The sequence below is a fragment of the Haemaphysalis longicornis genome, unplaced genomic scaffold (genome assembly GCF_048455015.1).
Source record: "Haemaphysalis longicornis isolate Haplotype H1 unplaced genomic scaffold, Haemaphysalis longicornis Haplotype H1 scaffold_8, whole genome shotgun sequence".
Taxonomy (NCBI): Eukaryota; Metazoa; Arthropoda; class Arachnida; order Ixodida; family Ixodidae; genus Haemaphysalis; species Haemaphysalis longicornis.
This window is the reverse complement of record NW_027526445.1, coordinates 110,554,981-110,581,895: the sequence shown is the minus strand read 5'-3', so window position 1 is coordinate 110,581,895 and position 26,915 is coordinate 110,554,981. Positions and strand designations below refer to the sequence as shown.

Below are 26,915 nucleotides of genomic sequence, written 5' to 3'. Positions count from 1 at the left end.
CTCGGTAACGGGTCTACCTGGAACGTTTCCCTCACCGTTGCGGGGATCTGTGCAGTGTGATCCACAAAATCTTCGTTCAGGTAGCCGATGTCTCCAAGAATCTTCCTGCCGGCCTTGGTGGAAAGCAGCCTCTGTTCTTGCGCGGTTCTTTGCGCTTCTGCGATTTCGACCAGTGAATTGTGGATGCCGAGTTGTTCCAACTTTTCCGTGCTTGCGGATAAGGGGATACCGAGCACCCTCTTCATTATCTCAAATAATAATTTGTTTGAGGAATTCCGAAAGCTTTTTGAGCGTGCCTATGAAAACGTTGCTTTCCGTGGTGAACTGGTGCCCCTCGACCGCCAGCTAGTTTAACAAGAAAAAAAAAGGTGCCGTTCAACAATCGTGGACGATGACAAAATAGGACGCATACAAGCGCCCGTATCTGTCGTATCTTGTCTTCGTCGCAGTACGGTTTGTTTCTTCTTTTCGTCGGCTACAAATTTCGCGGCGCCATATTACCCGCTCAGTCATACGCCCGTCGACTGCGGCATGAGCAACGTCAGGTGCGATCGCGCATTGCCTGCTGTTTCACTGAACACGGCTACCACAAAAACGGGAGAATTTCGGCTTTCTTGTAGCTCGTAAAATTGTTATTGCATAGTGAAGAAAGCAAATCCCAAAAACCACTTAAGAATCCAATTGTCATGCCTAGCCCAAACCAAAAAGGAGGTCTCCCCATGAGCCCCCATGACGACATGGCTTACGAGGCGCAGTTTCCTCTCTAGTATACTTACTAAGAAACTCTATGGGCTGTATCAACACAGCGCGCGCCCCCGCTCTGGCCCGGCCGTGGTGCGCCGTCACTCGTTATGTAGGGCTCCGCGGGATGGCGGTACTTGTCCATGCTAAGCACGAATTTGAAACACATGGCTGTATCGCTCCTCACCGAACGCACAGTATTCCCTCGAGTTCAATGTGAGTGCGATTAATAACATCTCTGTTGACGCCACCGTTTAGAATCGGATTGGAACGGAGCAGATGACGCAAGGCGGTGTTTTTTTTCTTCGGGGTACGGGCGCAGTGGCCCAAGCCGCGCTGCGTCCTCGGCGCATCGGCCATGTCTGCGGCCGTTTCCAGTGTTGCCAGACGAAGAAATTGACCGCTAAACTTTTCAACGAATGGCACATATAAGAAAGCAAAGTTAAACGCTAACGCACACGCACTAAGCCGTGTATTCTAAGCAATGCTGCCTTCGTCCTCCCCGTGACTTGTCTCGTCTCTTCGTGAACTGCTTTTAGCTTAGCTTGTAGATAACAGCAAAATTATTGCCCTCATTTGCTGCCTCAGCTTATTATTTCGGCACCGCATGATTTCAAGTAATCAAGCATGTCGTGTTGTATCATTAATGCATAGTTTGAGTTCTTATTTTACGGGTCTTGCGGGCCCCATGGGCCTGTGGGTGTAGAGGGTCCAAATTAGGAATAGACACTTAACTAGGAGAGTTTATCACGTTTTTTGGAGTCAGGGGTTCTGAAGAAGGGCAGAGGGTGCTTGCTTGCGCTGGGTGTTGCCTGCTGTCGGTCGGTTCTTTCCAAGCTGCCGAACGATGAGTGACCGGTGCGGATAAGCGAGACAGGAGCAGCCGGGCGAAGCTGGTCGAGACACCTGGTAGGCACGGTGATGTACCGGTGATCCGGACCGGGTGGGTGGTACCTGTTCGGGGAAAGGAGAATGGACCCGCCCTTCCCTGGATGACTGGAGGTGAACCTGGATGAGCCTGGCGAACGAGCGCGCCCGGCATCCGAGCTACGTGGAGGCAGGTCGTCTTTCTGGCGCATTGTCTCGCAGGGGGGGGGGGGGGTGCTGTAGTGCCCGAGCGCTCATCCGAAGTTCGTTGCACGGGGCGACGCGCAGACAGCGGGGCCGACGCGCGCCTCGACCAAAGCGCCCGCGGCAGACATGCCCAAACTTGAATTCACCGCAGAGTCGCCTCTCCTTTTTCCTTCTCAGCGGCTGGGCCGAATCATGCCTGGGACGAACGATCTGCAGCAGACACGCCGCTACATGCTTGAAGACTGAGGCGGCGACGGTGTCGCCTTCTCTTTCCCCGTCGTGGCGGCTGGGCTGACGCAATCGCTTCGCGTCCATTCGTCGGATTCCAACTTCGGCGAGCGAGAGTCGTGACTGGAACGATTCAAACTTCTCGCGGCTGCAACGGACTCCTGGGGTGCATATGGGACATCTTGAAGGTAGCGCACTTAAACACGGACGCTAGCGAAACAAACGACAAACCACAGCGCTATAAAACCGACGGGGTATAAAACCCGCCAGGAAGCACAGTGAGCGCGGCACTTTTCGAAGGCACCAAGTTGAGACATCCTGTCGCCTTTGTGCGAGCCATGTGACGATCCTGTTACACTTATACATACTGTATATAAATGTTGCTTCAACTTTTCGTCGGCTCGAGAACTTTATCACTCTGCTCTGTGCCGCGTTGATATCGGACGGTGCAAGGCAGCGGGGCTACGCCACTGCAAAGCAGCGCTACAGCGCTGCTGGCCTTTGCCGGGCTTTTGCTGAACTTTGCTGGCCTTTGCAGCGCTACAGCGCTGCAAAGGCCAGTTCCAACAGGGTGCGTGTGCGTGTGCGTGCGTGCGTGCGTGCGTGCGTGCGTGTGCGTGTGCATATGTGTGTGTATGCGTGCGTGCGTGTGTGTGTGTGTGTGTGCGTGCGTTTGTGCGTGCGTTTGTGCGTTTGTGCGTGCGTGTGTGCGTGTGTGTGTTTCTCACATAGCCCTAAAGACGGAAGAGGAAGACTACGTGCGGAGCTCATGTGCCTTTTAGAACATGCTGCGGCTAGAACCATCTCGAGCGGCCGTTCACGGCGGCGGCGTCTTAGTCATTGTCTCGGCGCCTCTGATGGAGTGCTTTTGTTTATGTGTTTGAATTTTGGCGCCGTGGGGAACATGCGGAGCACTTGTTGGCCGTTGGGAGTTGTGGTTATAAATAGGCGATTTATGCTAGCGTCGTGCAGCGTTCGAGGTTGTCCTGTTGTAAACAAGGCAGTGTGCTACTGCCTCAAAAGTCGCTCTTGTCTACTCGCCATTCATTCAACAAGTGATGTATGGCTCTGGCCGCTTCGTCATTAGGAATGGAGGCAGCGTGTACGAAGGCCGCTCCTGTACCACGCTACCACGACTTGATGAATGTCGGCGCTAGGACGCCTTCGCCGTAACAGTGCGCTGCCTTTGTTCGCATCTCTCTCATTATCCCGTTTACGCCGTCAATTCGCGGAAGCTACTGACGTGACGTTATGTCTGCACTTCTGAGTGACCAAGAAAACTGAGACTGAGCGTCACGCATGGACGCGTGTTGTGTACAGGGAGGTGTTCGTACTTGTGGCGCCCAGTGGAAGGGGTATACAGTATCGGCGAACATGTGGTGTGATCCCAGCCTTTGCATTTCGGGTGCTTCCGCTAGAAATCATCAGTAGGAAATGGCAGGGCGAGCGGTTTTTATGGTCTTGCACTCCTGTAGTGGCGTATGCAAGCGAGAGCTCCAAAGGTACAGACTCCTGCGAAAAATTATTTCGATAGAGGGGATGGGTGTGCTTACGTGGGTGCTATAATTTTTGTGGTGTTTAAGGATACAGACTATTGGCGACTCTAATTATTTATATGTATTATTGGGGTAATACATTTGGGTGAGCTTGTCCTACTTAATCAAACAGCTTTGGTTTCTAGTGTTTTGCGCTCCAAATAGACCCTATGCAAAATGCGCCCCGCCATCTCACGTCGACTCCGGTAACTAGGTCCGCCATTTTGGTACGGTCGTTTGAAACCGAAACCAAGTAGCAAAACATAGAAGGCGGGCATTGACCGCTCTTGGTGATGGACTACAATGCCGGAGCATTGCTGCATGCCGCAGTGCACGCAACGAGGAAATGCCGGTCCAGATGGAGAAAAGGCACGTGAAGTTCCACGCTCTTGAACGAACTTTCTGACGCGAACTATGCCGGCGCGAGCAACCTTTGTGACACGCTGAGCGCGGTGCGCTGGGAGCGAATATTTGTCATTGGTTCGCTAAGCTCGGGATTTCGTAGTCGCTGTCCGGATGAAAAATACAGCTGCGTTGAAGTTACGTGGTTCAGCCTGTGTATTATAAATGAAGCCTGAGCGTGCGTCACCTATTTATGACTGACAGCGGCGCTCGAGCGGGGAAACAGTACCACACGTTGTCAAAATTAGGCTTTATTTCTTCACTCGTCCCTGTGGCTCTACGCCCGCTTCGTTTCATTGTTAAATGGTACCGCTTAGCCCCTACACGAGCCTTTATCTTACCTAGGGCTGTAAACTTTTCTTGCCGCACTACGCCGTCACGGCGCGGTTGAAAATTTCCTCTGTGGCGGGCGCGCACGGTATCGGAGTATGTTGTTAGTTTCTTTTCGGTGCATTTAGCCGCGTGTAGTTGCGGAAGTGGCGTACACTGTTTTATGATGATCTGACGTTGGAAAATTCGAGTTTCTGCACTTGGTTCCCGACAGTTTTGTTTACGTCAAGTTAACAATTGTTTCCCATTGTAATTTCAGCCGCGATGTATTTACTGTCGAATATTTTGCGACTAAAATACACACTCACTCCTCTAGTTTGTCACATGCTGCATGCATGCCTCCGACGTAATGGTAGTAGCCATTGATGTAGGTAGCTGAGGCAATTTTCAAGTTTTCATAAAAAAACAAAACAAAAAAAAAACAGCCAGAGTTGCATCAGTCCGCCGCGCATCAGCTTGAGTGCTTTGCTTTTTTTGTATCCACAGTGAAAATCCAAGTAAATTAAAATACTTCGCTGATTGATAGCGCGTGCAGTATAGCAAACTGTGGATATAAATGGAACAAAGGGAAGCATTCGCGCACCCCGGCATGCAGCGGTCTAGTAAACACGACGTTGCCCAGCCTCTGCGTGCTCGCGGGATGACCACGGCGTGATGTGGCTTGAATGCTTGCTGGTAGCTCATAGGTGACCCTCCAGGTGCTATGCCAGTCCTTGTTTCTGTTACTGTGGGGGGGGGGGTGAGGCCAGCAAAACTGAGGCAAAAAACCCATTCCCAAGGCTACCAAGTTTTCTCCCGAGCGCTTGCACGGCACTTTATTGCTGCTCGCATTGCTCCTGCACTCGACGTGCGCTGAACAGACGCATTGGCAAGGGAAGGGAGGGGCCATTTTCTTGCGGGCTTCTCCAGTCAATGTCTTGGACACTCGCTGGCTTGATGCCCTGCTGCCTCAGACGTCCCCACTGTTGTGGCAGTTGTGCACGCAAGCTCCGGTGGCGCCTCTTTAAAACCTTGGGCTTGCAAGAGGACGAGTAGGTGCACAGCTGCCAGGATGTGACTGCATGCTCCACTGCAACCCGCCGGGTACTCGCACGCTGCCTCCACAATCTCCCCATATCCGTCTCAGAGGTGAGGCACACAACATAGGGCCGGCCAATTTTTCTCTGGGAGCGGAAGCAGCTGCTGACCACATGGATGAGGCCCAACCTGCAAGAACAGAGAGAGTAACAGTAAATAGCACTCAGGGAAGAACAGGACTAGTCCGCTACAGTTTATGCTAAAGGGACAGAGCAGAAAGCAGTGGCCACAATGAACAGACTCAAAATGACCAGATTTTGTGTCTTGCTTAACACTGTTGCAAGGGCAATAATCTACACCTCAAACAGCAATGATGTCCAAATTGTTTTTCAAGTTCGAGCGTGCAAGTATCGCTGCATGCTTTGTTAATGTACTTTCAAGAGAACCTCACCGTGGGTAATGATACCAGTACCCGCATATTCGTGTTCGTCATAACTTAAGCAAGCAATATTATGATTATCTGGAACTCACTTCCAAAACATTCCGAGATAAACAGGTAAACATTCTGGCTATACCGATGACCCATCGAATTAAAAAAAAAAATTAGTTCAGTGAGTTCGAGCTAACGAGGTTTTACGGTATTATCTGTTCGGGCACTCAAAACATGCGCTTTAGAAGCTACCACAACCACCCCACTTCCGAAAAAGGACAAGCCAGACGCACAAACAGATTTTCGCGGCAGGAAATGCGCAATAAATAATGAAAACACACACAAAAAAGAAAATTCAAGGCGCATGTGCACTTTTGTAGTTGACTTCGCCGTAAAGCACGAATGCTTTGCGGCAAACGCGCGGGCGGACGACCGTCCCGGAAAACGGCCGCAACCTTTCCGTAAACATCTTCGCCAAAAATCGTCCCGTAAATTCGATGTACAGCATTTGAAAATACCTAATCCACCCACTAGCGGTACGGTCTGGCGATTGTCACTTTCCTCTTTCAGGGTTACTGCAACAGGGTCCCCGCTACGCATTTACATGGTAAACAACGGTGAACAAAGGGCTATACAAATGCTCATACCGGTTAACTCGCGTCAAGGAAAAAAAAAAACATTTACTTACTGCGAGTCGCACGTGTTTGTCCGCACCGATGAAGGCGAGCAATGCGGCTCGGTGGCTAGGCGGCATGCCCTGCTCCGCTGTCGCTCGGATGGGTCTTTGGCGCGGCACCACGAGTGGTATATGAGCCCTCTGACACAGTCGGCAGCGCAGACGAGTTCTTCGTCCACAATCCGTGGTCGGGACCCGGAAAACGCAGTCCAGTTTGAGCCATACCGCGTTACCGTCACCTACTCTTCCACAGTAAACAATACGAGACTTCGCGATCGTCGCCCGTACCAATATGGCGGACGGTCTTGTTTACATCAGTGTTGCTAGATCACCAAGCAATTTCGCATAGGGTCTATTGCCGTATTCGAATCTTCGTGTGCTGCTACCTAGCAAGTAACAAAAGAGCAAGTTGGCGCGCCGATGGAGACAGAGCTCTTCATTCGCCCAACGTATTCCGCTAACCCTGCAAGTACTATATAAGCCGAAGCGTCAATAATATTTCACTTTGGTACCCGTTTCTCTTCCGTTTCTACAGCATATTTTATGGCAACGGTCTGATTAGCGTTGCACCATGTCCCCCATGTGAGCAGTCACAGTGGCTTTTACCCATCCCGCCAGCCGCTTCTGGCTACTGATGAACCAGAGTCACTGTTATTAATTTGTACTCCCTCCTTCTAGTCACTGAACGGAAACCGTTCGGCAATTCGGTAAAATCAAGACACAGTGATCACTTGTCGATGGGGAACGCCCCCAGGGAGTAGTAATCTACAGGATGGGAGCAGTCTGTCTTCATTTTCGCCCAAACGGTCAAACCGCTTGCGCACACTGACTGGCACGAATCACTATCAATGAGTAACAGTGACTAGGGGTATTTATTCAGTTGGCGAAAGCAGGTTTGCGGGTTGGGCCATGATGCAACACTGAGACTGTTTCCGTATTTACTGGGACAATCCCAACCTTTAACGCTTACATACAATATATATGTATATATTTATAAATACATACACAGCGACTTTCAATAAATAGAAGAATCTTAATTAAATTTTACGTGTAATTGCATGTGTTGTGCTGGTTCAGGCAATGTTACATGCAATTTTTTGAAAAAAAACTGCTGCAAATTTGACGCTGAATGCCATATTTTTAGGTGACCAAAGGACATTTCTATCAACAATTGTTGTTGAGGCCAAAACTTTTCATCGCTGATATTTACTATTGTTCTGGTGCTAAGGTATATGTCCAAAATCATTTCTTCATTAGTTCATGCATGAATAAAATGAGTAATGTGTGCGGTAGACAAAGGGTGAACGAAATGTCACAATTTTTGATAAATGGAGAGTTCCAACTTTGCAGCGTCGGTGAGGGATACGGTGGCAGCGGAAAGGCAGTTCCACTCTGCTTGTTATGGGGATGAAGGAATCATTGCAGTCGTTCGTTCGGCAAACTGGAACATCTACTGTAAATAGCTGATTCAAACAAGGGTGAAATGTAGCAGGGCGAAGAGAGAAGCTCTTCTTTGAAAGATAAATTACAATGATAAATTTTATGAAAAAATGTTTCTAATCCACCCTGTGAAGGTGGTTGAAGAGCGAAGCTGTTAACTACACCCACAACTATTATCCGTGCGACGTCACTGGAATTCACACACGTGGCTGTACAAAGAGTGAAGCCAGAGATAAGTGAAATGCACTGAACCACATCCTTTATTAATTCAAAGATCAATTCTTAGCTAAGGTGAAATTGACTGATTGATTGATATTGATTGATTGATTTGTTAGATTGATAGATTTATTGATTGATTGATTGATTGATTGATTGATTGATTGATTGATTGATTGATTGATTGATTGATTGATTGATTGATTGATTGATTGATGGATGGATGGATGGATGGATGGATGGATGGATGGATGGATGGATGGATGGATGGATGGATGGATGGATGGATGGATGGATGGATGGATTGATTGCAGGGGTTAACGCGCCGACACAACGCAAGCGATGAGGGGCGCCGTTACGAAGGGCTCTGGATTAACTATGACCACCCGGGGATGTTTAACGTACGTGAAAATCCCGTGCACACACGCGTTTTTGCTTTTTCCCTCCATCATAAAAGCGGCCGCCGCGGCCAGGAATCGAACCTGCGTCCTTGCCAAGGTTAACTGAATGCAATATTCATTTACGGTGGTTGGTTGAGTTGTATTGGTGAAGCAAATGAGTGCAAACTCTTTTTTATAAAATAAAGGAAGCTCAAACCCGGCGTTAAAAAATTCGACTTTTCCTCTCAACTTCCGCCGCCGAAGGAGGCGACAAGATCGGCGGAAGAGACGGAGAAAATTGAGAAGCCATGCGTTGGCGTGAGCTTCCTTTAATTTTTATAACTTTTCGCGCATGTGCAAAGCGCGAACGTGACCGCTACACGTGCCGTGGGGGGAGCGCACAGGAGCGCCAGAGGTCGCGCGACGCTATCACGTGGAATTCAGCGAGAACGCATGGAGTAAACCCGCAGATGTGCACGGTGAGTGCCCCGCTTGTCCCCCCCGTCCTCGGGTGGTGTGTGGGCTCGTAGCTCAATCGGTAAGACGAAGGCCTCTCGCTCCGTTTCTCTATTTGTTCCAAGTTCTATTCCTAGCGGTGACAGTAACTTCTTGTATTTGTTCGCGAGAGTTTTCTCCTCACACCAACGATCGCCACAGAACGCTTGGGGACTAGAGGTTAAAAGCTTCGCTTTATAAGAGAAAAGTGAGAGTATTTTCGACGGAACGATAAGTCGGTTAGGTTCTGGGTTCTTTTCATGGCCGTGACGCTGGAATAGCGCGAATAATTACAAAAAATGAAGCGGGTTGCGTAATTTCGAACAGCTTCAAGAGTGACAAAAAGCGTTACTCGACCGGGGTTCATGATGCCACATGCGTAGTCCAGTTTAGAGCGTACGAACGTTTTGTAAAGGTTTAGGTTTATTGACAGGGGTACAGAAGAAAACTTAAGTCGCAAATAGCCGAGCATGCGGTTGGCATTATTAGTAACGTGTTCGACGTGTTTCAGCCAAGACAGGTGGTTATTAATGTTAAACCCAAGGTGCATATATTAGTGCACTGAGAATAAACGGGTGTCACTAAGAAGATACATGCAAGTGTTCGAATCTTAAGGATTTCTAGATACACGCATGCTTTTACATTTTGTGAATTTGAGTTTAATTGGTAAGTCATGACTCATGACACCAAATAGACACGTTGTCTAAGGTTATTCTGAAGTCCGATAAAATCAGTTGAGTATGTGATTTTAGAATACAGCACACAATCGTCAGCAAAGAATTAATGGTTGAAAAATTAATGGCAGAGGTACCGGAAGAAGCATTGTTCGCAGAGACATATTGCGACCTGTTAGAAAGAAAGGATTTAATCCAACCAAGAACATCAAGGGCAAGTTTCAACTGATTTATTTTAAGAAGTTCATGAGAAGCGGTATCGCACGACTAATTAAAATCCAGAAAAATGCATTCAGTGTCGTAACTTCCATCAGATTTGGCAAACACGTCGTTAGTGAAATATACTAGTTGGGTTTCAGATGAAAATGTTATCCTAGAGCCATGTTGGAAAGAATGCAACGAGAAATTTGTTTCAAGAAAGCCCATCACATGAGAGAAAATGTTGTGTTCCAGTAGCATACAGAAAATGCTTGTGAGGGATATGGGTCCATAATTCTCTGCAAGGTGCCAGTTATCTCACTTATAGACGGGAACCACCGTTCCAGAATTCCAATTAGCGGGTAGCAATCAACACTCTAATGACTGATGAAAAAGTAGAGCGAGGACTACGGATGTGTACACTTCTGTTAATTTCAGCATCTTAGAGGAAATTCTATCAGGGCCTGCCGAAGAAGGGATTTAGAAACTCTGATTTGCCTTGGTTAAGTCGACTCAGTCAACAAAATTTGGTTCCAACCGGCATTGGGTACATGGGGATAAAATGAAGGGGTTGTTTTTTGAAATACTGAAGAAAAAATATATTTTGAACGGTGCGGCATTGATCCGGTAGTACAAGCAGGTCAGTACTTGTTAATTGAATAATCGATTTGAATTCGCTTTTGTTATGCTGCAAATTAGCGGAGATTTGTCTGAAGAAGTGCATGCAGTGTGGAATTTAAAAAATGTTGCTTTTGCGTTGCAAAAGCGCGGTTATATTTCTCGTTCATACTATAGTACTTGAACGAACGGCAGGGAACGTTAGAACAGAGGCTTTTTTTTTGTTGCGGAGTCGGCGTAAGTGAAACTAAACCAAGAAGAGTGGGGATTAGTGCAAATTCTTCTGAGACCTCGAGCGTGGGCGAGCTTGCAGGGTAAAATGTAGCAAGATGTGATCACTTAGTCCATCGAGATATGTGATCGAAGAAGCGAGATCAGGTGATGTCGTCAGTACGATATCTAGAGTGTTAGAAGAGGTTCAAGTTGACTGTGTGGGCTAAATCACAAGATGGGTGAGGTTGAAGTCGGTAGACAAATTCAAAAGTTCTACAGTTTCTGGTACGTTTTGGTTCATGCTAACAGAGTCAACATTCCATACAATACTTGTATAAGTGCAATCACCCTTAAGGATCAAGGGGGAGGGGGGATAGCGTACAATGAGAAGATTAAGAACATCATGGAGCTCAGAACAAAAGGAGTGGAAGGAGCTGGGATCGATAACCTGCGCAAGAAATATAGTCGCGACCGGTAAATATTATTTTTACGCAAACAATTTCCAGGGATGACCTGAATGGCACGGTAGAGGAATTAAACGCTTCATTGACAGCAACGAGCCCGGCCTCCACCGGCAGGGACATCGTGGTCTGAACGATCATTGTATACGCCGTATCTCAGTCCAATATTTCTCTAGTTTTTATTTTTGCCGAGAGCCACGTTTCTGTTAAAACGATGATAACGGCAGAGCATGAACTGATGGCTGAAGGAAGTGTGGAAAGCTTATTCATGTTGTTTGAAATGTTGGTAAACAGAAACGATATATTACTTAGATGCAATTTGGAAAGAGTTACCTGGGATGATTCCGGGGAGGGACTGCTCGCGGAAGCACGGTAACTATCAGAAGCCTGTGCACCATGAGGAGCGCGTGTCCGACGGGAATCGTCAAGGGCGTGAACACTGGTGGTTGTTGGCCAGTATCCATAGTGTTTCCTATTAATCACGACTTTTGTGTAGCACAGTGAAAAAGTTTGCCAACTGGCTTTTCCGAATTCAATAAGCTTTTTTCTACAATGCCGAGTAGGTGGCCAGAAGTCCTAACTGAAAGAAATATCTGTATTTTCAAGCTTGCGTTCAGTGCCAGAATGTGCTACTTCGTCGTAAATGACAAGAATTTAGATTCCGTGTAAGATTTATATATAGCGAGCGCTGCATATATAGGCGAGTGTCCCATTTCAACAAGTGATTTGTTTATTTACTCGTCCCTATCGCCCATATAAAATACATGAGCAGAGCAAGAGAACTTTGAATGCATAACTGTATGAACTATACTACATTCCAAGGAAAATGTAGGGATGCTGGATAAAACTCACAGTGTCTGGCCTGTCGCGTGAAGCAAAATGCAGGAGTATTTTGACTACGGAGCTACAATTAAGCGAATAGCAATCTAGTTCAGTGACACATGGCCCTCGTACTTCACTATGCCGGTGCGGGGTGTGCCAATTCTCATAGCAGCCGAACATAACAAAAGGTACAAAAGTTAAAGGATCGGGATAATAATTAGAGGACATGTGCGCGCTCCGCCATCAGACAAATATGCTTTTGTAATCTGTAACTACAACATAAGGTGGGATTAGGTGGCCCCGTGATGTGTTTATGTTTTGATGCTAGTAGGCCAAATTGGCCGAACACCATCGCGTAAAAAATAGCCTGGTCAATCCCACATCGCCGGTTATATTTAGTAGAAATGGTTAGTGTATATGATGATTTACATAAACCTTACGAATAAAAAGAAAAAAAGAGCATATTTAATGTGTTTTGAGGACTGTATGCACAATGGGGGTACTTGGAGGGGCTTTCTTCAGGGCAAGAAACATTTGCCAGCGCGCTGCAAAGAACCTCATAGCCGACCTGACCGTGGTTGAAGTCCTTGTTTAAGTGGTTTTCATTTTTTTCATCATATTCATAAGTTTATTCGGTATAGTATATAATAAAGCGCTGCCTAAACTAAGCCATATAACTAGAAAACAAAGCTATAATTACACCCATATACCGAAACTTCTTCAATCTAAAATAAATGTTGTGTTCACACCTCGAGTAACACTCCTCTTTCGGATACGGGTGATGATGATGATGATGATGATGATGCCCTCAAAGCTTTTTGCACGTACCCACAAGAGGGGATTGGCCAGGGAGAAATCTGTTGAAATCCGTGAGGACCTGAAAATACTAATTTATTTTTGGAAAGAGGCCGTAAAAGGAAACTTCTTTATGACTAAAACCCGAATTACCCATTAATTAGCACCCTTCAGCACTTCAAACGACCTGAAGCAGAAAGAAAGTCTTGAATGCAATTCTATATATCCCTTTCTCCATACCCCAAACTTGTTGCGCCAGTAGACAACCAATAGACAATATATGTGGAATCGATAAAGTCAACCCCAAACGCTCAATTTGGTGCTTCAAAAGCAGTTGTTTAGCTGCTGAGAAACGGCAACTGTCGAGAAAAAAATCATTGATGCGTACAACAGGTTTTCTTTTTCTTTACTGTCAAAATGGCTCAGTTGTATTGAGTTTCGCGCTTTGGACCGCCCCAGCCAGCTCTCCTTAGCAGCGGTGCTGCTTAAGCGTAAGCTCCATCCATGCGTGGCGCCGTTCAAAACTCACTGCAGCAAAGTGCAGAGGAGAAGATGGTTAGGCCAAGAAGTGTGAAAGGGAGTTGCCAAATGACAAGGAGACGACGAGCAGGTGCAGGGAGTGAGTGCCTCAAGAAAAAAATTCACCCATCTCCATGAAGTGAACCATGACAAGTGGGCGAAGCACTGCGGATCTTTCTTATCGTAAATCACCCGTGAGAGTGCTCACTGCTGCTCAAACGATTCCCCATCCAACCCAATCCAATTCAGTTTAATCCAACCAAATCCAATTCATTTCAACCCAATTGAATGCTCCGGGCGCATGGGCAGCATGGCTCTCCAGGCACCCTCTCTCTCTCTCTAACCTTTTGTGAACCTTTTATTTTGTTCTTGTTAACCTTTTGTGAACTTTTTATTCAGAAATGCTTCGATTTACACGGTGCTGTTCGTCCCTCCCTCCCTCCCTCTCTCTCTCTCTCTCTCTCTCTCTCTCTCTCTCTCTCTCTCTCTCTCTCTCTCTAACCTCTTTCGAACCTTTTATTTTGTTCTTGTTAATCTTTTTTAACCATTTGTGCACAGATGTTTCGATTTACGCGGTGCTAAGCCATGAGCAGCAATGAGCTTGAGTTTACAGGCACAGCAGTGAGCTTGAGTTTACAGACCATGTGAGTGGTGGCGAAAATATCCCCTGCACTGTGTGGTTGCACGGTGCCTGCTGTGAAGGCCTGCTGTGAAGACCCGCTGTTAATTAGTATTGCATGCGTGTCCCTATCAATTGCTTCTTCGCTACTGCCTCTTGCTTTGACCCATAATCGCCAGGAGAACTACGCCGTTGGGGGGGGGGGGCATGTCTGCCTTCCACCGTCCTATCTCTGCAAGCGATTTTTGTCTCCATCAATATATGTGGCGGACAAGGTAACAAAAAACTGTAAGCGCAAGACAAGCCCTATCGCGCTCTGTCCGACACCTTGCCTCCGATTACGCGAACATGCTGTTTCCACAGAGGGAGTGTTGACCAGCAGCCCGGAAATTTAGGTCATCGAGGTTCACCTGGCGCCTATTCATCGGAGCGTGAGGTATGGGAGATATACACATGGGCTACGCCTGCTGTGTACGCGGTCTCGGCAGCAGGAACCGCGGAAAGAATACGGCGCAGCTTTTAGTTTTGGTCCCTGCTCCCATGGTCCGGAAACTTAAGCACAAAACTGTGCATCTTAGGCTCACGGCTGCATGATAATCACTTGCGTCATGTGAACGCCCCTCTAAGTGGTGCTGGTACAGTGACAACAGCAAGCTCCATTACATGAAAGAAATGCAGTGTTTGGCTTCTTAAGGAAACCCCTGGGCACATATAGAATCCTTTGAAAGGAAGGACGATGCTCTCTTCCTGTTTGAATATCACGAACACAGTAATCTGTGAAAACTTATAGGAAATAAAACAAGTTCTGCTTTTTACTATTTGGTGAAGGGGGCTGCGTCAACCCCGTCCTGCCTCCAGTTTTTCAGTCTTGCCACGTCCACCAGTCATGTTCCCAAGCAAGCCGTGGTCACAGACACATCGAAAGTGAAAATGACGAATTTGCCTAGGATCTGCCTTCTCTGAGCCACCAGCCGAGCAAAAACCTCTTCGTGTGCACCTCCGACATGCGACAAGACATGAGTGTCATCCACTGTCGAGTGTCGACTGTTGAGTGTCGAGACTGTCCGAACTCACACTAGTGCCGAAGTATTTTGGCGCAACAACGCTTGATGCCCTCCAGATTTGCGGTAGCCAAAGTCTTACAAAGTGCCTCTATATGTTGTGCGTGATCTACAGGTGCGGATATTCCTGGAATCGGTAAAAATCCCACTTGTCGTCTACGGCCTTAAGACAACTTTCCGTATTTTACATCAGTGAAATGTACGGGAAAGCGTCCCATGTTTTCGCGGTGGTACTGCCTGGTATTTGGTATTGGTACTGCCTGGGAAGGAACTCATCCAACGCTTCAAGATTTCTCACGGGATGTCGTCTACCGCAGCAGAACTGGTCGGTTTACGCGAAGCACACCGCACCATTTTTTGTGAAAGGCCACAGCAGAGCAGTTGACTATCTTTTGCGATTCAAACCAGTGCTGGAGGTACTAAGGCCTAAAAGTAGTCATGCCGTATATGATCAGCGGACCCCTAATTCCGCCATTCTGTTGGTGAGTTGAGTGAAAAGGGCCACACGGTGTTGCTTCAGTGGATGCCAAGTCCCTATGGCAGCGCTAGAAATTAATTTGGCCGATGCAGCACCACAGCAGGCACACGCGCATGGAACTCTTCTTGGCTGCTTCCATCACAAAGAAAGATACTGGCGCGATACTCTAGCGAGCACGTAAACAAGCTGCAGCCCTGCATTCGTCTGACACACAGAATTGACATGAACGGGTTAAAAAGCTCGATCTGGCTCATTTATGCTCCTCGGCTTTCCAGATGTCGACACCTTGCTACACAGGCTGCGCCTTGGAGTAGCATTTACCTGAAAGCGTCTCCACACAATCGGACGCGAGGACAGCCCGGACATCCCTCTATGCGGTTGTCCTGAGACTATCGAACATTTGCTTAGCGCTTGTTCAAAGTACTCGAGTGAGCGAAATAACCTTGAGGTAGCATTACAACGCTTGGGCACTCGCCCTCTGTCCGAAATCAAGATTTTGGGCACGTGGACTGACTACAGGAAACAAAGCCTAGCCGTTAGAGCCTTGCTTATATTTTTGGAGACTCCTCCATGGGTTCTCGGCTCTAGGTTGCGACAAAGTTTAACAGGCTGCGGAATAACGCCTCAAAATTTTTTATGGACAATAATCATGAGCTGAAAACTTGACCGTAATAATCTGATTCAGCGGCTCGTTGTATGCGACACGTTTATTGGTTTTACTACTTGTACATAGTTCAGCTGATGATTTCATTGTCATTTCTCATACATTCCATATTCATTCTTTTTTCTTTTTGTCCCCAGTTCCCTCCCTCCAGTGTGAAGTAGCAGGCCCAAGATCAGTTTATCAGGCCGACCTCTTCTACTTTTCAATAAATATTTACTCTCCCTCTCTGGCTATATTTTTCCCTATCCGCGTTCTGAGCGAATGAGCGCTTTTACCCCGCAAGTGATGGTGTCGCAGCACCGAGACCACAGTACTTTCTGTGCCATTGACAATGTTGAAGTGGAGCGCTGGGTGAGTTTGCCCAATGGTGTGCGTGCACCCAAATGACATGATCCCACCCTTATCCTTGACAATGTCCACAAAAGAGAACTTTATAGGTCGGACAACTGCAAGGCAAAGCGAGCTAACCTGTTTTGAAAGCCGCCTTGTCAGCAGCCCGCGACAAAAAGGCAGTGAGTCAGGAGTGCAATTATCACTAGCGTGACATGTCAGTGTGCAGGCCGCCAAGCAAACTCAACTTCTTCCCGCGGCTTGAAATACTCGTCATTTCAAAAAACGTCAGAAAACATTCCGGTTCGCTGAACTACTGGAACAAAAGCTGAGGCAGCCTTTATTTCCAAGCAACCATTGACGCGCCGCAAACAAGGTCATAAACACATTGTTTCCTGTAATAGCGAAAATACAATCTTGGTTTAACGAGCAATGTATCACCCACACAGGCAACGTCAAAAACGAGCAAGGTGGACAAACACAAAACTGCACAGAAGGCCGGATGCATGGACGAAAAATGCTCGCCTGTTTTTTGCGCATAAGTAGCAGACAAGCTCTCTCCACGCAGCTGACACTACAACGCCCACTGCACGGCGACAAAGAAAGGCCCTAAAATGACGCACAAGAATAATTTTTCTGGCAGCCTTTCTCCAAGTCCCGCCACCCACATTCCCTTGACAAAGCCAATGCTTACAGGAAGCGAGCGTTGAGTTATGAATACGAGCCAATCCTTTTGTCCTGGTGTCTCATCGGTTGTTTTGTTAAGATGCACCGACTTGCCTTTCTTCCAAAAGAATGCAGCAGCAACAAATCCTTCTTAACCACGTCTACAGAAATACGATGCTATGTGCTTTGACCCCAGGGCTTGATTTTAAGATGCTGGCCTCTCTGTGGGCAACGAAAATTTGGGGTAATTGGTGATAGAAATTCGACGTGGTAAAATGAGGGAAAAGATGACGATACAAAAAGAACACTCGCACAAGATAGGCGCTAGACATCAAGTGGGGCTTTTTTGACGAAAAAAGAGAAACATTCTGATAATTGCGCACAAACACTAAGAAATGGGCGGATGGCGCGCTTTTAGTTGCAATTTGATATTTATGTATGCTATTATATGTATTTTGCTCCTTTTCCAGAAATAAAGCCCCAGCTGACGTCTAGCACCCGTCCAGTGTAGGTGTTAGTTTTGGCATCTCTGTCTTTTTGGGCTGTTTACCACGTCAACGTCCATCTCTGGAGCTCATCTCCGGATTGTCGTCCTGGACTATTTGTACCTACGATGTCTTTGGTCAGCTTCTAGACCTACTCCAACTGTCCACCATAGAACATTGGCTGCTCCCAGACAAATGTGTTGGTATAGGAGTCACCAAACAGGCAGTTCATGGACTTTCAGGTTTCCATGCCATGGTTTATTGCCCAAGGTTTATGGTTCATAGCCTTTCTCGGCGTAGATGGGTGTTGAGCGGTTGGTAAAGGCACCGGCTTGGTATAAAACTGCTGCTGTCTGAGATTTGGATCTTTCGTGGCATTCCGAAGGCATTGGGAAAGGTAGTGCTTGCCCTTCCTGTCCTGTGATTAAGAAATGATATGCAATATTGATCTAAACATAGAGCGCACGAGCTACAGCTGGAAACTTTTCCTGCTTTGTTTTTCTGTAAGCGCTGCGGGTGTAGAACACTTATCATGGGATACCAAGACGAACTCTGGCAACGGCCAGATGTCACTTTTTTTACTTCATTTCTTGGCGTCACGCAACAGTGTGAAAGTGATCTGGCATGAAGAGAGGGGGAGTAAATTAAAAAATCTCATGAATGTATTTAGTTTTTTTTTTTTTTACTGATACATGGTGTAATCTTAGCCAAAATCATCTTATTTATGCCAGAGGGTTTTGACAAGGGCCCTGATACGCTCATGGCTTTTAGATTGATGAACCTAGAATTTCTTACCTCCAAATTCTAATGTGTGGAATTCGTTTTATTTTTATGGGGCCAAATGAAACAAGCAGTATCTCCCGCTACGGTGACACCACGGCTAAAATGTTGTAGTTGTCAGCCCAATGACAGGGGTTCGATTTCGATCCCTGCCTAGGTGGCCGCTTTTCAGGCGGAAACGAACGCCAGAAACACCCCATGTCGATGTTTTGGCGCACATTAAGGATCTTCAGTTCAGCATAACAAATTGTGAACTTTCCAATACAGTGTGCTTCATGCAGTAGCGAATTTCTTGCTTCGGTGTGTTGAACTCGCAAAAAAAAAACAGAAACATGTAGTGGATCTTCTTGATACTGATGCCGTGGTTGGCGCTCTGGTGCTGAACTCCAAGCCAACAAGGGAGCAAAATATGCGGACAGCGAAGCAACCTGGACACCTGTGATGTCTAGCCATATGACAGCTGAGCGACGCACAAGCCGAACATGGTGGGTGGTATGAGCAGCGCTCCAAGTTTGACCTCAGTTCGCCCAGGCATTATGCCAAGTTTGTCAGAAAGATGGTAGCGATGGTGAGCATGCAGGCCGGTACAGCTGTCCCAGCGCCACCTGAAAAGAAAGTTGTGGCATGAGCGGAAAGAAAGAAATATCTCAGGTTTTTCGTGAAAAAAGATAGCAAGTTATAATGATTTCTTCCATGACAGCCTCTTTTCATGTTAAAGGTGCTGTTTCTTGCACATTTAGATTATATGCTTGTGCTTTCTCGCAGCGGGAAGACGAGAGACCACATTGAAGCCAGCAGCGTACCCGAGAATTAGGGACCGGGGCTAAGGAACAAAGAAATACGCTATTGCCATTTCTCTGGAAAACAGTGTGTAGACAACTGCAATGCCTTTCATACCAAAGTATTGTCCCGTCGCAGAAGCCGTTCACTCAATATATATGCTCTATGTATTTTCCCACAGGTGGCGGTGAAGCAAGGACGCATAGAACAAATTGTTCTTGTGATGTGCACACCAACGTTTAGGTTTGTAAGTGAAAGTATGGCGTGTTTTCATAGGATAAAGAGTACTCCTGTCGAGCACTCAGGATTGAATACCCTCCCCATGTTTGGAGTGCCGTCTGGTCAGCTACAGAACAACATGTTGGACACGTGTTACTCATAAGCACAAAGAAACACCAGATGATGATGATGATGATGAATACAGGCCCTTCCTTTGTATCGGGACGTCATCGTCAACCACCGACTTGCCTGTTTTATTCCACTTATTTACCCTACCCTTAACTAACCGAGTGAAATTGCCTCCTCCTATTTTCCCCTCGCCCTTTCTCCCCGGTTTTAGACTACCATCTCTCCCTCCCCACTATTCCTGCCCATGCACACCTGTTTTTCCCTTCCCCGCTGTTCTAAATTATCATTCGTTTGATTCGCGTACGTCCCCCTCTCTTTCCTAGTTATCTACCGCCATCCCTACTGCCGCCTCTTGACCACATCTATGGCAGTGATGTTGATGATTGCCCTCACACCAAACCCCAAAGCCTCCGTCAACGTCGTTTCCCTATCGTCCCGCAGCGATCGTATGTCTTCTGTACAGTCTATTACGATAGGATTTATAGTTAGGCTGTATGAATATGCGCGAAGGCGAGCGCTGTCTGGTGGTGATGTAGGAAATCCAGCGCATGCGGTCAATACCACAGCAGTGGCTGCAAATTCGGAACGAGAAGCAAAGAAAGTGTTGAATTAAGAGAGACGCAAACACGATGTAGCAGTAAAGAAGTCTTTGATAAGTACCCCTAGGGGGACACGTTTGCTTTCAAAGAGAGTTGAGAGATCTAAGTGCATTGAGAAATATTTCGCTATAGCAAACACGTGCATCTTCAGGTGCATTTCGCACAAGTTTGTATAAAAACTTCTGCAATATACGACAGCGCAATTGCAAGCACTTTGGTTTTCATATATCAGCCGTTTCTGTTTGATTATGAGGTCTAACACGTCGACGCCAAAGGCGATGAGGCACGTCGAAGTGGTGGGCTCCGGATTATATTTGACCCCCTGGAAGTATTTAACGTGGGCTGAAATCTAGAATAGACCGGCGGTGTCACCTATCGCCTTCATCAGGAAAACGGACGCCCCGTCCAGGAATCGAGCGCTCGTCCTTGGGCTCAGCAGCACAACGCCACTGAGCTACCGCGGCGGATTCAGCCCATCTCAGCGTCCTCACGGCTGCCCCTATTTGCGTCAATACGTTTTAGCCATCAATGCGTTCTACGAAAGGAAGCACTTCCTTTGTACTATATAAAAGGCAAATGTAAAGTCAGTAACCAATCATTATCAACATCATGCTGTAACCCCTAGTTAATCCGTACAGGAGTAAAACGCAATTGCTAAATTAAATTAGCCAGTTACATGAAATGGCAACATATACGCAATTAAATTGCACTCAAACAACAGCTCTGTATAGGCAGGAATAAATCATCGTGTCGCGTTTCGATGCAAAATTTCCTGTATCCTGTACAAGCATAGTTGCACGCATTCAATTTCAAATGCTTATTCAGTAGACTTGAAGATACAGTCAAGCGCAAATGTCAATGTGGTGGGATTAAAGCAAGGAGCAAGAATAAGACAGCAGGGGAAACTAGGCTTCCTAGCGCGGCCTGATAATGCCACCAGCGCTCGTCGTACGTTACGCTAGCGGCATCTGCCGCGGATGAACAAACTGCGTGGCTACAGCGAACGGCAATTCACTGCGCAGGCCCGGGACAAATTGAGGCCGCTATCATTTAGTGCATAAGGGGCCGCTACCCTCTCCTTCACCATCGCAGCTACGAAGCTTTGCAGTCTGCCTTGGTTTTCATTGCGACATTATCTGGTCGCTCGCCCACGCTTAAGCCGCAATGGGCCGTTTCACCTCCTATTATTCTTGCTCTGTGGATTAAAGTAAGCCATTACTTATACGCATTACGTATTACGTAAGGCCATACGTATATGCGCGCGATCACAAAGAGAGACCTTCATAAAGCTCCCTGTTTGAGCAACCGGTTTAAGCTTGAGGTGAAGAGCAGTTTCTCCAGAACCAAAGCAGTGACTGTAAACATCTGCATCGGAGGCGCACATTTGAAATACAGAAGAAAAAATATAAGCTTACCATCCAAATACGTGCACAGGCATTGCTTGTCGCTCCGACAGTTTGTCGAGAGCATTTGTTTCCCAGGGTACGTCTTCTCACAGACAGATTTGCAATGGGCTTCGCTCGTACATTCTGGGTAAAAAAGGAACCAGAAAAAAACTTAAAATAGCCTCCGAGCTGAATGTCTGTGCCATGGAGGCAGAGGTTTATAAAGACACCGATACTGCGAATACCAATGGCGTTTGATCAACGCAGTATGTTCAATTGTAACCATAAAACTTTAGGAACAAGCAAAAGCGCAGCGAAGGCAAATGACGGCGAACGGATAGGACGGGCGCTAACTCACAACTGGATTATATTGGAGGAACGGCATGCATATATGCTTTCAGTGTAACCGCAAATGTTTACAAAAATTCAAACAGGCTTCAAGTGAAAGCACATATTAACACCTTAAGGAAAATTATCAAAACAGGCACACTTCTTTGTGTACATTGAGAGCGATGGCACACTCACGCAATCATCTCCTGTTTCTCCCTCTCCACACACACACCCATCCTTAAGTGATGCACAGCCGTCTTTTAGCCCGCGCGAATACCTCGAGTCTTTTCGCGCGCAGCGCAAGGTACATCCCTCCCCCCATCGTACACTCACAAGGCGGCAGTCCGTCCTCCTCCGACAGATTCAGACAAACACATTACCCACTGAACATCTCACACATCGCTTTCGAAATTTACCCGGCACTCCTACTTGCTCGTTCTGCGGAGGTTACCCAAACATATTCCACACAATATGGGCCTGTGATCGACATCCAAAGTTGACCCCCATCCCGAATCTAACTCTAGCATCCTGGGAGACAGGTCTGGCTGACCCCAGCGCTGCGAGACAGCTCCTGCTGAGGTCCAGAACCATGGCCACGGCTTCCCAAGACGGCGCCCTGGACTAACGGTGCTCAGGAAAATAAAGTTTACTTCCTTCCTTCCTTCTCTCTTTTCAACATGTTATTTCCGTAATATGAACCAACTCGCTCAAAGACATGTCTTGCCTTCGGAACAAGATTAACAATAATGCACATAAAAGTTCCGTACGCTGCCAAAACATGTTTTTCCGTCGTTCAAGATATGACGTGCACAACCCATTGATAGTAGCCGCAGCTATGCATCACAGCATAGCGCAAAAATACTTTCGAAATATTCTAGTAATATTGCAAGAATTACTGTCTTAAATATATTTGCACCCACCACGGTGGTTCAGTGGCCCAGGCGTTGCGCTGCTGAGTATGAGGTCGCGGGTTCGATTCCAGGCCGCGGCGGCCGCTTTTCCGATGGAGGCGAAAAACAGAAACACCCGTGTGTACGAGATTTCGGCGCACGTTAAAAATCCCCAGGGGGTCAAATTTAATCTGTAGCCCTCCACTACGGCCCCCTCATTACCTTAGTTTCGTGGGCGCGTTAAACCCTACAATCAATCAATCAATCAATCAATCAATCAATCAATCAATCAATCAATCAATCAATCAATCAATCAATCAATCACTCAATCAATCAATCAATCAATCCATCAATCAATCAATCAATCAATCAATCAATCAATCAATCAATCAATCAACTATATTTGCATATAATGACTAAGGAACAGTACTGGAAGGTCAGGGTAACCAGGGTACTGTCCAGTAGGCACCCTACACATGGGGATGGGGCATACAAGACTTGAAAGAGAAGGGAAGGGCAGCAGTGAATAATAAAAGAGGAGAATAGGGAGAAAATTAAAACAACACAAGGCGCGGTCACGGTAACTAGAAATACAGTACAAATCACGCACACGTGAATTGATTATGCACAGAAATAAGGCGATACACAGACAAAATTGGCAATCTTAGGACGGTTCACGGTAGTAATGTCCCTACAATCGTTGAGATATGCCTGTGTCCTTCAAAAAGCGAAGTAATGTTTTCATACGCTGTGCAGATATTAGAAGCTTAGAATACTGCTCGAATAGTGTTTGCCATTTGTGTCGATTTTCAGCGCACTTTCTCCACGATAAAATGTCGAATTGTTCAAATATTCAATATGTGCGGTACATACATTACGGCTTGCAAATTTACCAGGGAAGAAATTTTTGTATAATTTACATGCAGAAAAGAAGTGTATTGTCAATATTGTCACGGGAAAATATTAAAATACACTGCTTCTCTGCTTATCACGTAATAATTTATAATGGCATGAGTGTATAATAAGGAGTGATTGCTTGTTGGCACTGCTTGCGATAAGGTACCGCTCATGTTACCCAGTGCCATACCTGCAACAGTGAATGAATGGCTGGAGGGATCTACACTCAGTCAAAAAATTGCGCGTATCTGGTCTTTTCGGTGCAAATGTTGACGAAGGACGATAGTGAACTGGTGCCCCTGGCAAGTAAATGCGTCCCTTCTGTTTCCTGATGACTTCTCATGCTGTTCTTCTATCGTCTCGTTCCTCCCAAGATAGCACGCTAGACATTTGCTCAAGTCACTTTAAATTTACCGCGTTCCACTGCTCCAAGTCGTGTACCGCAATGTCAGCGCTGCCGCACGGTGGAGACGAGTGTTAATCGAGGCACCGTACTACAACGGTTATAAAACCACGTTGGTCTACTCCACGAGTGTTCAAAGCGGAACGTGGAACCTATCCACTGTAGTGGATAGGTCCCACTATAGGTTCTACTACAGTGGAACCTTTCATTGCTATTACCGTTTTTTTTAATGCCGCCAGGTAGCGCGGGCAGCAGCAGGCGATGGTTTTCTGCAGTTGATGTAGTATTTCATTTGCTACCGCAAAAACCAAGCATCCGCGAATTTTTTAATAAAGGATCACTGCAAATATCAGTCATGTATTTATAGCCTGCCTTACATTTGCGTAATGCCCTGTTCTTGCTCAATAATATTGACAAGTATTAACATTTCACCAGACTTAGACGTTTAGATTTGGCTGTGGCTATATAAGACTATTGCGCAGTATCTGTTCCGCTTTGGCTGGGTGGCTGAATCGAGCCACAGACCGACAGACAGACAGACAGATAGACAGACAGACACACATACCAAAAATTCCGTGTTTAAGTAGCCTCAGAAAGGCTATCGCCTTTAATATATGTCCTGTATTCACAGCATGTCTAAGAACGTCCATTGCCGAGTGGCGATGCATGTCAAATTTTGTTGCAGTGCTCCGACATCTTGTCTTAACCTTTATTTATATTTATTTGGAACCTTTCCTTATCAAGCACATGTGCATGAACTATTTAATGCGTTTTTAACTCCACACTACTCAAGTTATTGGTTTAGGTATGTGTCGAAGGTGTATAGACACTCCATAAAAGGTACTGTTTAGGTTGACTTTTAATGTTTGGAGATATTGTTTAAATAGGAGCGTTAAGATTGACAAGGTAATGATGTGGTTATTGCATGCATTCATTTGGAAGTTCATTACATACAAGTTCATGATCCCGCCAGGTGCAGGTGTGACAGATGCATTGATTTGAAGCCCAACAAAAACACACGGACAAAGAACAGAGTAGACGAGACAGGTGCTAACTCGTCTACTCGGTAACTCCTGTCTCGTATACTCTGTTTTTAGTCAGTGTGTTTTTGTTGTGCTTCAGATCATGGCATCTATTCCCCAACTAGCCCAGCAAGAAGTTCTTCTCAGAAAGTGGGACAGCCATTGCATAGAAGTGAGGCATAAGATATGCCCCATAAAAAAAGGCTAAGCTCCACTTCTTATACAAAGCGCTTTCTGGAGAGTACAACACATAGGTGTGAACATCTATGTCAAAAGGTGAAATTGAAGCGTAGGGCAAAGAATGGAAACAGAGACTTACCTTCTCCATACTCGCAGAGACATTTGTGGTCGCTCCCACACTGCGTCGCCGAAAAGTTTTTTCCTGGATACCTCTGCTCACATAAAGATCTGCAGTCGGCTTCCCCTGTGCATGCTGAGACAATTGAAAGGAAGACGAAGCAACAAGATGTAGACTCCGAGGTGGATGTCTATGGCATGAAGCGAGGAGGTTACGCATACACAGATACTCCCACAGCCACTGGTGCACCGTCAAGGTAGTATCCATTAGGAGAGTGTTCAGTCATAAGTATAAAACCTTTAAGAAGCAATAAATATAAAATACAGCTTTATTTTGTTTAAAGCTGCATTCTAGCCGTGAAAGGCGTTTCTTGGGTGAAAAAATGCAAGATTTATTGTAAAACGTTGAAATGTCGCACAATGCCGTCGTGTCGTACTGTGGAGCAGCACTGAACATATCCTATAAATGTGTTAGCTTCACGCTGGCATCGCACCTATAGGGTAAAACGTAAGTAGAGGTCCTAATGTAACCGCCAAGTCATATTTCTAGGCGGTGGTTTATGTCCGAAGCCCCCAATCACACAGAGAAAATTCTGTAACGTCATAGAAGATTACCAGAAAGTGGCTGGAAATTCGGCGCTTCTTCATATGATTTTTTTTAAATATATCGGTTATTTGTCTGAGGTTTGCAATGAACTAGGTACTACTGTTATAGGGATGCAGTTGTCTTTGTTTTCAAACAAACTTGTATTTTGTTTCTGTCGCTTTTTAAAGAACAAGAAAACACAAAAATGGGGGTTGCCGTTTCGCACTCGACCAAAACGTGTCCAGTGTTGTCGTCCTACGCATGATGCGTAGAACGTATTAGTACTGACCACTATATGAGCTCTATGCGTCGTAACTGGCACGCAATCTTGTGGCCATCGGAAAAAGCGGGAACCAAGAAAAAGTTGCCACCGCCAATATGCATGTTTCGACACTGTATTTCATCGCTAATATTATTTTATTGTCATAATGAATCGCTGCATGGTCACAGTACTAGTAGGCAGTATATGCTATGCCCTCCCCGGCGAGACATTTCAGTTTTTCGTTTCACCCGTGCATTGTTGGGCAGTGGTAACAGTGGATCAGGATCGTGCGACAGAAAAAATTACACCATCTTCCCGTGGGGAACCCTGATGAGGATGCGAAGCATCGTGGCGGTTCCGTGTGGTTCCATTGTGTTGCCGTTATGTTGAGTGATCTGGTTTTTACTAGCGCCAGAGGGAATTCCGCGTCCGGGTCCACACCGGTGGCAAAGGCACGCAAGTGCTGTTGTGTGGTTCTCGAGGCGCCGAAACTCGTCCATCATGTTCTTGTCAATGTTGTCTCTGTGGTAGAATCGGTAGTCTCCATCAGCTTTGGTGAGGTAAAGGTTGTTGACATTGGTGCACCGGCTGAGAGCAATGTACACGCCCTTCTCTTCGCAGCTTTGTCTTCTCGTTCTGCTTCTTCTTCAGCGGTTCCCCTACGGGAAGATGACGACGGTGGTTGAACGCGAACCTATCTCGTGATGGATTCTTTGGTTGGCCAATCCCTAGGGGCATCCTGCCACAGTCAGCATCAGAGGCGCTGCGG

General features: G+C 46.5%; 1 protein-coding gene across 2 annotated transcripts in view; it reads right to left on the bottom strand.

The window, feature by feature from the left end:
* Positions 1-16,183: 16,183 nt before the first annotated feature.
* LOC144150144 (uncharacterized) overlaps positions 16,184-26,915 on the bottom strand; it is a 40,650-nt gene continuing 29,918 nt past the window's right edge. For both annotated transcript variants that reach the window (XM_077681978.1, XM_077681979.1), the window contains 3 exons: positions 25,321-25,434; positions 21,490-21,603; positions 16,184-18,952 (listed from right to left, as the gene is read on the bottom strand). In XM_077681978.1, coding sequence (XP_077538104.1) covers positions 18,882-18,952; positions 21,490-21,603; positions 25,321-25,434 — 299 coding nt within the window. In that variant the 3' untranslated portion in view covers positions 16,184-18,881. The remainder of the gene's footprint in view (positions 18,953-21,489; positions 21,604-25,320; positions 25,435-26,915) is intronic.